The sequence below is a fragment of the Amblyraja radiata genome, chromosome 2 (genome assembly GCF_010909765.2).
Source record: "Amblyraja radiata isolate CabotCenter1 chromosome 2, sAmbRad1.1.pri, whole genome shotgun sequence".
Classification (NCBI taxonomy): Eukaryota; Metazoa; Chordata; class Chondrichthyes; order Rajiformes; family Rajidae; genus Amblyraja; species Amblyraja radiata.
The window spans coordinates 95,806,125-95,823,867 of record NC_045957.1 but is presented as its reverse complement, the minus strand read 5'-3'; the positions used below and the strand labels follow the sequence as shown (position 1 = coordinate 95,823,867).

Below are 17,743 nucleotides of genomic sequence, written 5' to 3'. Positions count from 1 at the left end.
TTTGAACTGAGGAGACTGGTAAGAGTCAACCGCATCAACTGGGCATGCAACTGACATCTTTTGAACGTGTTTCTGGATCACTGGTCTAGAACTCGAACTACTGATTTAGTGATTTAACCTCCACGACCCCATGAACGAGAAACACAGCACAATTTAAAATACAGTTGCCTCTCACCAATGAAGCAGATCTGGAGGTGTGGAGAGTGGAAAATATTGAGGAATATTGCAGTGTCATACAAGATACAGAAGGCATGCAGGCCGGGGAATTAGATGCCATTTCATTTGGCAAAGATGATTTGGAGATGATGCACAACAGTTGAAAAAAAGTAAAACTGCACTCAGCATCTTAGAAACCGATCAAGGGAGAAAAGCAATGGGATTGTGGGAAATATGTGAACAAATCATAAAAATAAACTCTCAAAGGGTGGTAGGAGAACCACAGAAAGTGCTAGGGGCTAACTCAAAGCAATGAGAAATTTGAAGTCAACAATTTATGCTGGGTATGAAGGTAAACTAATGTGGAACCAAGGCAGGTGAATGTCGTAATGATACAAGGAAGCAATAATCTGATTGAAAAGGAAAAATAATTTGAGATACTGGTTTCAATACTTGTTTAGATTCCACTACTGCTGGGCAATATCTTTGCGATGTTGATGTTTTTCAACACATTTAATTTGTGTCGCCACTAAAAACTGTAACAAATTCCATCTGATGTTTTTACTTTTAGATTGGATGCTGGCACCTTCGGCACCATGGGGGTAGGACTGGGTTTTGCCATCGCTGCAGCATTGATTGCCAACGATCAGACCCCGCATCAGCGTGTTATCTGTATTGAAGGAGACAGTGCGTTTGGATTTTCTGGGATGGAAGTGGAGACCATGTGCAGGTGATGTGATTGATGAAATCCCAGTGTATGGAAGAAAGAACCTTTGTAATGTCATGTACATATCAGTGCTGAAACTGAGAAAGTGATTGTTTCCATGGAGTCCTACAGTGTAAAAACAGGCCCTTCAGCCCAACTTCCCTACGCCGACGAACAAACCTTATCTACTCTAGTCCTACCTGCCTGCGCTTGGCCCATAAAATTCTAACTCTATCCTATCCATGTGCCTGCCTACATATCTCTTAAATGGTATGATAGTAACTGCCTCAACTATGTCCTCAGCAGCTTGTTCCTTATTTTCACCCCCCTTTGTGAAAAACGTTACCCCTCGGGGTTCTATTAAATCTTTCCCCCTCATCGAAAAATGTCTTTTGGTTCTTTATTCTTCTTCAAGGAATAAAGTCTTAGGTTGCTCAACATCTCCCTACAGCTCAGGCCCACGAGCCCTGGGAACATTCTTGTAAATCATCTATTCACCCTTTCCAGCTTGACAACATCTTTCCTATAACATGGTGACCAAAACTGAACACAATACTCTAAATGTGGCCCCACCAATATCTTATACAACTGTAACACGACCTCCCACCTTCTATACTCAATGCTCTGACTGATGAAGGCCAATGTGGCAAAAGCTGCCTTGACATGGGAGTCTATCCGTGACTCTCTGTGCCTCTTCCACGGACATTGAGAAGATCAGGTTGTGTGAAAATTGCTTTGCAATTATTTGGGCTGGAGGTTCAATTGAATGTCTACTCTCTATATAGTTTGCACATGTACATGTGATCAGTAGAAATGTGAATCAACTAATAAAGAAAAACATTTAATAGTGCCCCCCTCAAAGTTTTTCATAATCAACTAAGTGATATTGGAGGGAAGGAGCATCAGTGGACTTTGTCTTGGTCATGTTGTTGGTCAAACAGAGGGGTTAGCTGTTGGTGGTGCATTTTGGAGATAATGAGCATAATGCTGTATTTGTCCATGTAGTTATGGAAGAAGATGGGAATAGAAATGGACCAAAAATAAAGGTCTTTAGTTGATGGAAAGCCGTTTTCATGAAAATAAGACAACCTGGTGAAGGTAGAGTGCGAGTGCCTATTTACATGTAACTTTACATTTAACAGCAGGAAGCATCCCGAGGAGAAATAGCAAACGTTTGGAACCATCACATTCCCATGAGGATGAAAACCAAGGATGATGAGGGAACCCTTGGTGTTGAATGATATCAAGGATGGGACAAGGTTGGGATAAATGGGTATGTTAAGGGTCAATGAATAGCCTGGGAAAGAGCAGGGATCGTTAGGGCCAACAGACGCATTCAGTGTGTGAGACGAAAAGGCATTAGGTGAGGTTCGAAATCAATATTTTTTCATTGATATTCACAAAGGAAACAGACTGAGGATTCAGTGAAGGTGAAGTTTAATTTCAAAATAAAGAAAGTGGGGTACTCGATGCCTTAACTGACATAAAGTTGGACAATGGGGGCCTTTTAAATCTCTGATGCCCACTGGTGAGGTACCAGATGCCTGAAGGATGGCTAATGCGGGCACCGTTTTCAAGAGGGTGGCAGAGAAAAGCCTGGAAATTACATATCTGTCATCTTGACATCAGTCGTGGGAAGATATGGGAAAATAATTCTGAGGTGAGGATTAATGAGCATTTGGAAAGACAGGGACTAATCTGAGATGGCCAGCATAGTTTGTCAAGGGCAGATCCCATCTGACCAATTTGAATGTATCATTGAAGATGCAAAAAAGTGATGAGGACAGTGTGGCAGATGTGGTTACATGGACTTCATTCAGATCTTTGCCAAGATTCAAGTCAAGAGTGTTTTATTGTCATATGTCCCAAAACAGAACAATAAAATTCTTACTTGCAGCAGCTGAATAGATAGGTAATCATAGTGTTCTGTAAAGACAAAAACAATGCTTCCAAGTCTACATAGTTGAGAACTTGCCTGGAGATTGTAATGTTTAATAGCCTGATGGTAGCCTGATGAACCCTCATGGGCGATTAATCTAAAATGTTATCCCCCATGGGATCCAGAACACATTGATTAACTGGATTTGTAACAGGAGACAGAAGTTGATAGTAGAAGGTTGTTTTTATGATTGGGTGTCTGTGACTAGACTACAGGAATCGATGTGGGACTCCTACTATTTGTAATTTACTGGAACAATTGGTGTGTGGATAAAGGAGACATGATCAGTCAAGGGCCTGTCCCACTTGGGCGTGATTTACATGGTGCGTGGCGACGTAGGCGGTGATGCGCGGTCGCGCGCGGCGCCCCAGGATTTTGGGATGTACAAAATCTTTGCGCGCCATCTGCATGACGCGCAAATGACGCACAAGTGGGACAGGCCCTTAACTTTGCAGCTGACGTGAAGATTGGCAGAGATGTTCATGGTGTCTTAACACTTGGTGGATAGCCTTAGGCAACAGGATGATGTCAATATGTAGGTGAAATGTATTCAGACATGGCTGATGGAGTTTAATCCCGTTAAATGTGAGGTGATATATTGAATGAGCTGAGGTATGCACCACTAATGGTTGGGTTTTGGGTAGTTTTAAGGAACAGAAGGACCTAAGTGTAACAATGCCAAAGACCCATGACGGTGGCAGCACAGATCGGTAACATGGTTAAGAAGTCATATGTGATGCTGGGCTTCATCAGTGAGGGCATAGTTTACGAGAGCAAGGAGATTAAGCTTCATATTTAGAAAACCTTATCAGAACTCGGCTGGAGTACTGCATGGAGTTCTGGTCACCAAGGGGTAGAGGTTCCAGATATGTGATGGTGACAGAGGGTACAGAGGAAATTCATCAAGTTGTTGTCTGGGATGGACTGTTTAATCTATTATGAAAAACTAAGTCTGTCTTTCCTGGAGGGGAGGAGGTTAAGAGGGAACAAAATTGACAGATATAAATGTAGAAAAGTAGACCACCAGAAACGTTTCCCATATCAGAATAAGATAAAACTGAACAACATAAATCTAGAGAAAAGAGAGAAGAGATTTAGAAGCAATCTGAGAGAGTGGTGAGTACCTGGACAACATTGCTGGAGAAAGTGGTGGAAGCAGAATCACTGCTAGCATTTAAGTGCCTGGATGAGTGATTGAATTGCCTGGGCATAGAAGGCTATGGGAGAAGTGTTGTTAGATTGAATTAAATAAGATAGGTGGCCACTGGTAATTGTGACATTATAAGTGATAGGAGCAGAATTAGGCCATTCGGCCCATCAAGTCTACTCTGCCATTCAATCATGGCTGATCTATCTCTGCCTCCTATTCATGGCTGATCCATCTCTGCCCCATTCTCCTGCCTTCTCCCCATAACCGCTGACATCTGTACTAATCAAGAATCCATCTATCTCTGCCTTAAAAATACCCATTGACTTGGCCTCTGTGGCAAAGAATTCCCGAGATTCACCAACCTCTGACTAAAGAAATTCCTCCTCATCTCCTTCCTAAAGGAACATCCATTTAATTCTGTCGTCCCCTTAGCGTAGCTGTAATACCAACACATCCGATTTCACCTTCTCCCTCTCAAATTGCAGGTTAAATCTTATCATATTGTGGTTGCTACCTCCTAGTGGTTCCTTTACCTTGAGTATCCTTATCAAATCCGGTTCATTGCACAACACTAAATCCAGAATTGCCTTTTCCCTGGTAGGCCCCACTACAAACTGCTGTAAGAAACCATCTCGGAGGCACTCTACAAATTCCCTTTCATGGGGTCCAGTACCAACCTGAATTTCTCACTCTACCTGCATATTGAAACCTCCCATGACCACCGTAAGATTCCCTTTCTTACATACTGATTGTCTCTCCTGGTGTAACTTATGGGTGATTGGTCTGTTTCCATGCTGTATGACTGCTTGTCTCTAGAAAGTACTTTGTTAGAGACCGTTTTAATGTTTCGCGGTTTCTTGATTGAAGTATATCCCGTACTTATCAACATTAGGGGAATCGAGGATTATGGCGTTAGTGCTGAAAAGTGATGTTGAGGTAAATGGCCAACTGTGATCTTCCTGAATATTAATACCTGCATATGTGCAAATAATATAGTGCAGACAGAGATGTTGTTGCAAGCTGAATTCATCTTGCACAACTATCAATATAGGACAGATTTCTATTTGTAAGAAAGACAACTGAAGTGCAGAATATGCTGGAGATCAGATGCCATCGTATTTCTCATCTGGAGGCTATATTTTGATCCATGACAGTTAATCGTTGTTGAGAGCTGTAGGCTTTGCTTTTTGTATGCATCCACTCTGTACTAAAAGGCTTGGCGTGGTTGCATTCATTTGAATGAGGTCACCGGCCTACATGGTAAGAGTTTTATTGTAATGCGTATTTTAGTTGTCATATGGCAGGTCATGTAATATCAGGTATAGATCTTAAAGATAGTGGAGTCAGGGGATATGGGGAGAAGGCAGGAACGGGGTACTGATTGGGGATGATCAGCCATGATCACATCGAATGGCGGTGCTGGCTCGAAGGGCCGAATGGCCTACTCCTGCACCTATTGTCTATTGCCTATTTACTTCAACTTCAATTAGAGGATTGTCCAACTTTCAATCCTTTTCATCTGCTTTTTACTCTGAAGACTTCAATCTTCTCTCTACGCTGCTCCTGAGTCTGAGGACCGGCCACTTTTCATCTCTCCCAACGGCCCATCCAACTATCACCCCTCCATCTGGATCGTCTCTGGCCTTAAGGTCCATCTACACAGATCTTTCTGTCCTCGGTCTCCTCCATTGTCAGAGTGAGGCTAAATGCAAATTGGAGGAACAGCATCTCATATTTTGCTTGTGCAATTTACAGTCCAGCGGTATGAATATTGATTTCTCTCAGGTAGATACAAAATGCTGGAGTAACTCAGCCTTTTCCACAGGCAGCATCTCTGAAGAGAAGGAATGGGTGACGTTTCGGGTCGAGACGCTTCTTCAGACTGAGGAAGTCTACCTTCGATTTAAATGCATCTGCAGTTCTTTCCTACACATACTTGATTTCTCCCGGGCATTCCCTCTCTCTCTATCCCTCCCCCACCCGAGTCGCACTAGCTTCTAATTTTCACCCAACAAACAGCTAACAATGGCCTGTTTCCTTTATCATCATTACTTTTTTGCATATCTATCATTCATTGTTCTTTATCTCTTCACATCACTGTCTATGACTCTTGTTTCTGTCTGTCCTCACCAGTCTGAAGAAGGAACTCTTCTGTCCTCACCAGTTTGAAGAAGGGTCTCGACCCGAAATGTCACCCACCCCTTCTCTCCAGAGATGCTGCCTGTCCCGCTGAGTTACTCCAGCTTTTTGTGTCTACAGTATCTTCTTGTCCACATTGACTATTCTCTCCAGCATTTTTTGAGCAGAAACACTAGGTATCTAGTTATTTCAAACTTTCTTGGAAACGGAAACAAAAAGGTTATTCGGCCTTTTGACTTTTATCAGCTATTCAGTACAAACATGTTCGATCCTCTACTCAACACAAATTTCCTGCTCTCTCTAAGTGCCTTGATATGTTTTGTTTCTATATATCTCCTTTTATTTACCTTTCTTTTGTGATGTGGGCTCCACCACTCGATATTGATGGAAGTATTCTACAGGCTTGCTACTGTTAAATGAAGAAACGTCTCAGTTCTAAATGCCTGACTTAGAATCCTGCCACTGGCCCTGTTTCCAGACCCCCAAATTTTAGCCACAGGAAACATCGTCCTTATATCCCATCCATCAACCCCTGATAGAGGTTTATATATTTCATTGAGATCTCCTCTCGTTTTTTTCAAAATTGTAGTGAATACAGGCCTAGTGAACCTAGTATATCGCTACAGGTTCACTACATGCCTAGTGAACCTGTATTCCAGGAGTCAGATTGCTGAAACTTTGTTGCACATCTTGTTGCTTCTTCTCCTTGACATAGGGTGCTGAAGCAAATCAAATTCTGCTTCTTGCCTCCACCCGTGTCCCCTGATTCCTTTGCAAATCCATATGAAATGAGCTGCTTCTTGATGCAGCAGGAATTGAAGGGAATGGTAACGCGTTATGTAAAATACTAATTCACAGTAAGTTTATGAAGCTTCTTGGAGAAAAAATAGTGAATTAGTTGATTATTTTCTCGTTGATAATTTTAAATCTAGTGTATGTAAAACCTATTAAGCAGCTGTGATGCATTAGCTGCATACAAAAGCAATCTGCTGGAGGAACTCAGCAAGCCAGGAAGCATCGGTGGAGGCAGAGCTTCATGTTGTGACCGACCATCTCATTTACTGCATCACCAGTATTCAAAATACATTGGTTATTCTTCCATTCATAGTGGGAAACCAACCCATAGTACCCAAAGTACCATTCCGGGTTATGATACCAGGGAATTTTTCAACATTTATAGATCACAATGTGGTTTGGAATGAACTTTGAAAACATTAGTAATTAAGTCAAACAGTGTTTCCAAGGCAATTTTATTTCTGTTACTGAATATATGTAATATATACAATCCATCTTCAGAAAGTCTTTATCTGGCATATTGTCAATAAAGAGGCCCTCAGGCAAGCATTAGTGACATTTGGAGTTACAAAGGTTAATTGCTTTCTAAAGTTATACCTTACTGCACTGTTGAGGGGCTTCTTGCTTCAAGATTCAAGAGTTTATTGTCATGTGTCCCTGATAGGACAATTAAATTCTTGCTTTGCTTCAGCACAACAGAACATAGTAGGCATGACTACAGAACAGATCAGTGTGTCCATATACCATTATATAAATATATACACACATGAATAAATAAACTGATAAAGTACAAATAACCAGATAATGGTCTATTAATGTTCAGAGTTTTGTCAGAGCCGAGTTTAATAGCCTGATGGCTGTGGGGAAGTAGCTGTTCCTGAACCTGGTAGTTGCAGTCTTCAGGCTCCTGTACCTTCTACCTGAAGGTAGCAGGGAGGTGAGTGTGTGGCCAGGATGGTGTGGGTCCTTGATGATGCTGCCAGCCTTTTTGAGGCAGCGACTGCGATAGATCCCCTCGATGGTAGGGAGGTCAGAGCCGATGATAGACTGGGCAGTGTTTACTACTTTTTGTAGTCTTTTCCGCTCCAGGGCGCTCAAGTTGCAGAACCAAGCCACGATGCAACCAGTCAGCATGCTCTCTACTGTATACCTGTAGAAGTTAGAGAGAGTCCTCCTTGACATACCGACTCTCCGTAATCTACTCGGGAAGTAGAGTCGCTTTCTTAATAATTGCATCAGTGTTCTCGGACCAGGAGAGATTTTCAGAAATGCACGCCCAGGAATTTGAAGCCGATGATGGACAGGGCAGTGTTTACTACTTTTTGTAGTCTTTCCGCTCCAGAGAAAGAACAAAATGAATGAATGTTTGGAAATCTATCAAACAATTGCAAAATATATCTGCATTTTGTGCAGTTATCCAAGGCAATCTCAATTTTCAGGAAGTTTATTTACAATATGTATTCGTAGCGGAACAAAATGCAGAACATTGGTCATTTCATGTAAATTGAAGATCCCATGGCACATTTCAAAGAAGTATAGTCGTCAAATCAGCTTCATTGACATATGCAGAAGTATGGTGAGGTACAGGAACCATGAAAATCATGCTTGCAGCAGCATTCCAGGCACATACTCAGACAGCATGCAAATACATAAATCATACTTAAATTGCATTTAAAGTCAGCAAGATAGTAAGGCGTAGGGCCAACTTTCCATCCTCCATGCAGTAAATTTTGTATCATCTATTAAAGGCGGAGTGTAGCTTTAAGATGATGACCTCGCTTGAAACAATGGGTCTGCAGGGCAGTTGTGGTTATGGATTTTGGGGGTCTGGGGCAGACTGCATGGCTATTGTCTGCAGACTTCCCGAGCAATTCAGGAAAGGCCCATGTAATAAAGAGTTGCTGAAGCACTGAGTCTTCTGTTCAGAATTCTCCCTCTTGAAGTTGCAGAGAGAAACCAGGTACAATCGGAATAAGAAGACTTTATTGTCACATGTGACTAGGCACAGTGAGATTCTTTGCTTGCATACACAATATATACAAATAGCAGCCAAAGTTACAAAGCACGCTGGCTCCTCCTTTTGATCCCCCCCACGAACAGTTCCGCCTTGCCGGGTCCCCATTGTCCATTGTTCCCCCCCCCATTGTCCATTGTTCTCACCCCACCTCCCTCACGGCAGTCCTCCCACGCCGGGTCCTCCATTGTTCTTACCCTCTCCCCTCACGGTGGTCCTCCACGATCTCATCGACCGTGGGTCGACCCGCGAGGCATCGCTGTCGCTGCGAGGCCACCATATGAGTATAACTAATACTCCTCAAACGCACCGACAAGGAAGGTGCCGTGGTAGTCTGGCTGTGCTGACCTCTACCACACTGAGGCCAGGCGCCAGCTCCCGTACTTATCCTTGGACCATGATCCAAACCATTTCTGATTTATCACTTCTGATTGTCTGCCCTCCACAGCCTCCAACATCATTTCCCAGCGCCGCATGGTCCAGTTTTACCTTCTCCCCCAAAATCCATAACCACAACTGCCCTGCAGACCCATTGTTTCTGCCTGCTCCTGTCCCTCTGAAATTGTTTCCACGTACATCGAATCCATCCTGTCCCCCTGGTCCAATCTCTCCTGACCTATGTCCAAGATATTTCACATGCCCTTCATCTCTTTAATGACTACCACTTTCTGCGCCCGCACTCCCTCATCTTTACTATGGGCGTTCAGTCACTCTACACCTCCACTCCCCACCACGAAGGCCTTTAAGCCCTCCGTTTCTTCCTCGACCACAGAACCTGCCAATTTGCCTCTACAAACACTCTCTGCTGGTCCTCGCCCTTAACAACTTCTCCACTTTCTCCAAATCAAAGATAGACACAAAATGCTGGGGAAACTCAGCGGGTGAGGCAGCATCTATGGAGAGAAGGAATTAGCGATGTTTCGGACCGAGACCCTTCAAGTTCTCCTCCAATCAAAGGTGTAGCTATGGGTACTCATATTAACTTCACCACCAATTTCCATCCTGCACTCAAATTCACTTGGACCATCTCCAACATCTCCCCTTTCTTGATCCCACAAGGACTCTATCCCCTACATCCAATTCCTCCATCTACGCTGCACCTGCGCCGAAGATGAGGTATTCCATACCTGGACATCCGAGATGTCCTCATTCTTTAGGGAACGGGGGTTCCCCCCTTTCATCATAGATGAGGCCCTCCCGCGTGTTTCCTCGGTACCCTGCAGCTCCGCCTTTGCACCCCCTCCCCTCGTCACAACAGGGACAGAGTCCTCCTAGTCATTACCTTTCACCCCATCAGCCATCACATGCAACACATAATCCTCCAAAATTTCCGCCATCACCAACGGCATCCAACCACTAGTCACCTCTTCCCATCTCCGCCTTCCACAGAGACCGTTCCCTCCGCAACACCCTGGTTAACTCATCTCTTCCCACCCAAACCACCCCCACCTCAGGTACCTTCCCCTGCTACCACAAGAAATGCAACACCTGTTCCCATACCTCCTCCCTCGATTCTGTCTTGAGGATATTTCACATTAGGCAGAGGTTCACGCGCCTCCTCCATCCTCATCTATTGTATCCGTTGTTCAAGATTTGGACGCTTGTACATCAGCGAGACCAAATGTAGACTGGGCGATAGTTTTGCTGAACACCTTCACTCAGTCCCCCTGGACCCACCTGATCTCCTAGTTGCCAATCACTTTAATTCCCTTTCCCATTCCCACACTGACCCTCTGTCCTAGACCTCGTCCACTGTCAGAGTGAGGCTAAATGCAAATTGTAAGAACAGCATCTCATATTTCGCTTGGGCAGCTCACAACCCAGTGGTAATAGTTTTGATTTCTCTAACTTCAAGTAACCCCTGCATTCCCTCTCTCTCCATCGCTCCCCAACACAAGTCGCACCAGCTTCTCATTCTCACTTAGCAATGGCCTGTTTCCTTTATATTCATTACTTCTTTCCATACCTTTCATTCATTTGTTCTATATCTTTATATATCGTTGTCTATATCTCTCGTTTCCGTTTTCTCCAACTCTCAGTCTGAGGAAGGGTCTAGACACGAAATGTCACGCATTCCTTCTCTCTCGAGATGCTGTCTGTCCCACTGAGTTACTCCAGCAATTTGTGTCTATCTTTGGTTTAAACCAGCATCTGCCGTTCCATCCTATACTATAATACTCTTCGAGTAAAAGAAAAACAATCTGGTGATATCAAATCAAAATAAGTTAGAGAACTCAGGCAGCATCTCTGAAAAACATGGATAGGCAAATTTCAAACAGAAATTGATGGGAATATAAGCAGTAAGTCAGGCTGCATCTGTGACAAGAAAAACTGGTTTGACATTTATGGTCATTGGCTTTTCAGCGGTGCTGGCTCGAAGGACCGAATTGCCTCCTCCTACACCTATTTTCTATGTTTCTATATGCTGCATGGCCATGACCTGAAATGTTAACGCTCCACAGATTCTTCCTGCCCTGTTGAGTGTTTCTCGCATCTTCTGATAATTTAAAATAAAAACAGAAAATGTTGGAAATAGTGAGTCAGGCTGCATCTGTGGCAAGAGAGATAAACTGATGTGTCTTCAACCTGAAATGTTAACACGGCCCCTCTCCTCAAACATGCCGCCTGACCTCCTGAGTATTTCCAACATCTCCCACCATTTTTGGTTTTTATTTTTTATTTTCAGCAATTTTTTTGGTTTTTATCATCTGTTAATTTATTTTATTGCTGTTTGTGGGCTTTCAGCTTGTCAAGTCAAGTCAAGTTTATTCGTCACATACACATACGAGATGTGCAGTGAAATGAAAAGTGGCAATGCTCGCGGACTTTGTGCAAAAAGACAAACAAACAAACAACCAAACAAACTATAAACACAATCATAAACACACACATATTCTTTTACATATTAAATATTGGAAGGAAAAACGTTCAGTAAAGTTAGTCCCTGGTGAGATAGGAGTTTACAGCCCGAACGGCCTCTGGGAAGAAACTCCTTCTCAACCTCTCCGTTCTCACAGCATGGCAACGGAGGCGTTTGCCTGACTGTAGCAGCTGGAACAGTCCGTTGCAGCGGTGGAAGGGGTCTCCCATGATTTTATTGGCCCTGGAGTTGCACCTCCTGATGTATAATTCCTGCAGGGGGGCAAAGTGAAGTTCCCATAGTGCGTTCGGCCGAACGCACTACTCTCTGCAGAGCCTTCTTGTCCTGGGCAGAGCAATTCCCAAACCAGGTGGTAATATTTCCGGACAAGATGCTTTCCACAGCCTCTGCGTAGAAGCACTGGAGGATCCTCGGAGACACTCTGAATTTCCTCAATTGCCTGAGGTGGTAAAGGCGCTGCCTTGCCTTACTCACGAGTGCTGAGGCGTGTGCTGTCCATGTCATATCCTCAGAGATGTGGACTCCCAGGTATTTAAAACAGCTCACCCTATCCACAGGATCCCCATTTATCCTCAATGGTGTGTACGTCCTCGGATGATGTACCGTCCTAAAGTCCACGATCAGCTCCTTCGTTTTTTTGATGTTCAAGAGGAGACTGTTGTCCTGACACCAGAGTGCCAGATCAGCCACCTCCTCCCGGTAGACCTTCTCATCGTTGTCTGAGATCAGGCCCACCACCACAGTGTCATCAGCAAACTTAATTATTGAGTTGGAGCTGAACCTAGCCACACAGTCATGTGTGAGGACTGAGGACGCAACCCTGTGCGATCCTGTGCTCAGGGTGAGGGACTTCGATGTATTTCCTCCCATCTTGACTACCTGGGGCCTGGCGGTGAGAAAGTCCAGGACCCAGGCACACAGGGAGGTGTTGAGCCCCAATTCCAGTAGCTTCCCGGCCAGTCTGGTGGGGACTATCGTGTTGAAGGCTGAACTGAAGTCTATGAACAGCATCCTCACGTAGCTCCCCTTCTGGCTGTCAAGATGAGAGAGAGCGGTGTGCAAAACCTGGGAGACCGCATCGTCCGTGGATCTGTTCGGACGGTATGCGAACTGCAACGGGTCCATGTTCCGAGGGAGGAAGGCGCAGATGTGTTTCTTCATCAGCCTCTCAAAGCATTTCATGACTACCGAGGTAAGGGCCACCGGACGGTAGTCATTCAGACAGGCTGGGGAGGCATTTTTTGGTACTGGTGCAATGATGGATTTTTTGAAGCAGGCAGGGACCACGGACTTGTCCAGGGAGAGGTTGAATATTGTAGTGAGCACCGGAGCTAGCTGCGTAGCACAAGACTTAAGTACTCGCCCCGAGATGCCATCGGGGCCTACAGCTTTTCTCGTGTTCCTCACGTCGTGCTCGGACAGCGAGAATGTGTGCACATTCCTCCCTTCAGCTTCGGTAGCCAGCCCGCTGGCAGTATTGTTGATAGTCGGCAGACCTGGGGTGGTGTTGCCCATTTTGAAACGAGCGTAAAAGGAGTTCAGGTCATCAGCTAGGGAGGTGCCAGCACTTGCGGGTGGGGTGCTCGGGTAGTTGGTTACAGTCCATAGCCCCAGCCACAGACGTCTGGTGCCCTGCTGCTCCATCTGTGACTCCATCTTGTCCCTGTACCTCCTTTTTGCGTCCTTCACCGCCCTTCGCAGTCGGTAGGACTCTGCCTTGTAGACGTCCATGTTTCCTGATGCCAGGCCCGAGTTGTAGGCAGCGGTGTGAGCATTCAAGGCCACACGAACGGACCTGTCTACCCAGGGTTTTTGGTTCGGAAAGGTGCTTATCCTTACCGTGGGGACGATGTTGTCGGTTACTGTTGCAATGAAGTCCGTGACTGCTTCCGCGAACTCACTGACGTCACTGGAACTTGCTTGGAACATATTCCAGTCAACATCACTCAGTGCATGTTGCAGCATGGCCTCTGACTGGTCGGACCACCGCTTTACGTCCCTCGTCTCTACCGCTTCCCGAACTATTCTCTGTTTATACTCCGGCAGCAGGAAAATGGCAGCGTGGTCAGATTTTCCTAGGGGTGTTTGCTGGATTTTCTTCATTATGATAGTGATTAAGCTTCAAGAGTATTGAATTATCCACAAGGTACTTTGGAAGACTCTGTGGACAAGAGAGATCCCACAAAGCACATTCTTCCCTTTGCGGTGTCCCCATGGAAGCACATAGTGTATATAAACTGGTACTGACTGAGTGGCAAACTTCTTGCACGATAATTCCAGTTATCCAGTTTCTATTGGTGTGGTAAAGGGCCTGTCCCACTTGGGCGACCTAATCCGCGAGTCCAGAAGAGTGTCTTCGACCTTCATGCTCGAGGGCACTCTCCTGGAATGCCCCGAGCTGGATCGACCGAACCGCGAGCTGTATCTACCGACCGCACACACGCGCGCGCACACACACAAACACTTCGCGAAGGCGGGGGGCCAGGGAAAGCGGAGGAGCGCTGTCTGCACGATGAAGATGAAAGTAAACATAGAAACATAGAAATTAGGTGCAGGAGTAGGCCATTCGGCCCTTCGAGCCTGCACCGCCATTCAATATGATCATGGCTGATCATCCAACTCAGTATCCCGTACCTGCCTTCTCGCCATACCCTCAGATCCCCTTAGCCACAAGGGCCACATAAACGGCTGCCACAGTAACGGTAAGTCCTTTAGAGAGCGCGGGGGGGGGGGGGGGGGGGGGGTGGTGGGAGAGAAGGAGAGAGAAGGGGGGGGAGAAGGTGAGAGAAGGAGTGGTGACACTTTTAAGAAGTGCTAGACCAAGTGCAGACCCACTGGGTCTGTTTCCCCAACGTGCGGTTGGGGGGGGTACTGCAGCTTCACAGGCACACTAACCACCCCCCACACACACAGGGGGGGGGGAGGCGGGGCAGGGAGTGGGGAGGGAGGGAAAAGGGAGAGAAGGGGAAGGGGGAGAGAGGAGGAGAGAGGGAGGGGAGGAATGGGCAAGAGAGTAGAGGGGAGAGGAGGTGGGGAGAGAGGAGGTGGGGGGAGAGGAGGGGGAGAGATGAGTGGGGGGAGATGAGGGCAGAGAGGGGGAAGGGAGGAGGGTAGAGGAGAGGGGGTTGGAGGAGGGGAAAGGAGGTTGGAGGAGGGGAGAGGAGGGGAGGGTGGTTGGTGGGGGGTAGAAGGGGAGAGGGCAGTTGGAGGAGAGGAGACGGAGGGTGGAGGAGGGAAGATGGGTGGGGGGGCAGAGGGGGAAGAGGGGGGAAGGGGGGGGAGAGTGGGGAGGGGAAGGAGGGAGGGGGAGGGGAGAGGGTCCCGAGGGGGGAGGGAGAGAGGAGGGAGGAGAGGGTGGGGGGTAGGTGGCGAGAGACGAGGGAAAGAGATGGTGGGAGAGAGAAGTGGGGAGAGAGAGAAGGGGGGAGAGCGAGAAGGGGGAAAGGCAAAGTGTGGAAGGGAGGGAGGGGGACAGAGAGAGAGAGTAGAGGGGTGAGAGTGGGAGGGAGAGGGGAGTGGGGGGAGGGAGGGAGGAGGGGGTGAGTGAGGTGGAGGGAGGCAAGGGGAGGGGGAGAGAAAAGGGGGAGTTGGAGGGGGGAGAGAAGAGGAGGTGGAGGGGGAAGAGGAGGGGGAGAGGTGGAGTGGGGGGAGAAGAGGGGATGAAGGAGGGGAGGGTGGAGAGGGGGGGGAGGATAGGAGGGGTAGAGGTGGAGGGGGTAGAGAGGGAGGGGGGTAGGACAACTTGTTATATTTGATTTTATTTGATTGTGCACGCCAGGTTGATTGCATTCGTGGGACCACGTGAAGGTTCCAATCTCCCACCCCTGTCCCATTGTGATGTCATATCATATGTAAATGAGATCCATTGTGTTCGGACATCTGTGAGATGGCACTGTGACTCATGCAGCAGCTTGATTTTAATTTTTTTTAATGTTTTTTATCTAAAAAAGCAGGGAAATTAATAACCTAATTTTCTAATTTTCAAAACAAAATGTGGAGGAAAAACACTACAGGAATATGTAAAAGTTTCTCCGTTACGGCAAAGGGTGGAGGAGTAAATCCACAAACGGCTTAAACGAATTTTCCCGAAATAGTTACAAATCAACAAACCAAGATAAAAAGTTTAGCGGGCATTTTACCTACCGGTAGGTTTTCCTTGGTCCTGAAAACTCCAAAGTGCCAATCAAAATGCCCGGTCGGCGAAGGAGATTGCCTACGGCTGCCCTCGAGTGCCTGTAAGAAAATAGTGACCCCACTCCACTGCACCATGAGTGAAAAAGACCCATACCGACCAAATTTTACTCGTGGAAAATTTTTCAATATCCTGAAAAATTTTCCGCGACCTAGCTGAGGCCGCGAGTAGGTGGGAACTACTCTCAAGCATGCAGGAGAGTTCCAGCGACCTCATAGGACCTCGTGTCGACCATGCAGCGAGTTTGAAGGTTAAAGACACTCTTCTAAACTCGCAGATTAGGTCACCCAAGTGGGACGGGCGCTTAACAGGTCCTGGAAGTATAACAGTGTAATTCTCTTGCATTGAGGACTAGGTCAGCATGCCTTCCATATATGTCTTTTGAAATTGAATCAAATTCAATCCAGGAGAGTTGGTATTAAGTGTATTACTTTATTTCCTAATGGACTATGTCTGTGAATTTAGAGTAGGTGAGACATTTAGTAAAATCAGTGTAACTTTTCCTGCTGTTCAAAAAGGAACTGCAGATGCTGGAAGATCGAAGGTACACAAAATTGCTGGGGAAACTCAGCGGGTGCAGCAGCATCTATGGAGCGAAGGAAATAGGCGACGTTTCGGGCCGAAACCCTTCTTCAGACTGATGGGGGGTGGGGGGGGAGAAGGAAGGAAAAGGGGAGGAGGAGGAGGAGCCCGAGGGCGGGCGGATGGGAGGGTGGGAGGAGACAGCTAGAGGGTTAAGGAATGGGAGGAGACAGCAATGGCTAGCAAAATTGGGAGAATTCAATGTTAATGCCATCCGGACGCAAGGTCCCCAGACGGAATATGAGATGCTGTTCCTCCAATTTCCGCTGTTGCTCACTCTGGCAATGGAGGAGACTCAGGACAGAGAGGTCGGATTGGGAATGGGAGGGGGAGTTGAAGTGCTGAGCTACCGGGAGTTCAGGTAGGTTATTGCGGACTGAGCGGAGGTGTTCGGCGAAACGATCGCCCAACCTACGCTTAGTCTCCCCGATGTAAATCAGCTGACATCTAGATCAGCGGATGCAGTAGATGAGGTTGGAGGAGATACAGGTGAACCTTTGTCGCACCTGGAACGACTGCTTGGGTCCTTGAATGGAGTCGAGGGGGGAGGTGAAGGGACAGGTGTTGCATTTCTTGCGGTTGCAACGGGAAGTGCCCGGGGAGGGGGTGGTGCGGGAGGGAAGGGAAGAATTGACGAGGGAGTTGCGGAGGGAGCGGTCTTTGCGGAAGGCAGACATGGGGGGAGATGGGAAGATGTGGCGAGCGGTGGGGTCACGTTGGAGGTGGCGGAAATGGCGGAGGATTATGTGTTGTATTTGCCGGCTGGTGGGGTGAAAGGTGAGGACCAGAGGGACTCTGCCCTTGTTGCGAATGCGGGGATGGGGAGAGAGAGCAGTGTTACGGGGTATGGATGAGACCCTGGTGTGAGCCTCATCTATGGTGGCGGAGGGGAATCCCCATTCCCTGAAGAACGAGGACATTTCCGATGCCCTGGTATGGAATGTCTCATCCTGGGAACAGATACGGCGTAGGCGGAGGAATTGGGAGTAGGGGATGGAGTCTTTACAGGGGGCAGGGTGGGAAGACGTGTAGTCCAGATAGCCATGTGAGTCAGTGGGTTTGTAATGTATGTCGGTCAGGAGTCTGTCCCCTGCGATGGAGATGGTGAGGTCAAGGAATGGTAGGGAAGTGTCGGAAATCGTCCAGGTGTATTGGAGTGCCGGATGGAAGTTGGTGGTGAAGTGGATGA

General features: G+C 46.8%; 1 protein-coding gene across 1 annotated transcript in view; it reads left to right on the top strand.

Moving 5' to 3' along the window:
• The window catches only part of hacl1 (2-hydroxyacyl-CoA lyase 1), a 119,241-nt gene that overhangs the window by 79,629 nt on the left and 21,869 nt on the right, over positions 1-17,743 (top strand). Inside the window, exon 14 of the mRNA XM_033050702.1 lies at positions 728-886. Within this exon, the coding sequence (XP_032906593.1) occupies positions 728-886 (159 nt within the window). The remainder of the gene's footprint in view (positions 1-727; positions 887-17,743) is intronic.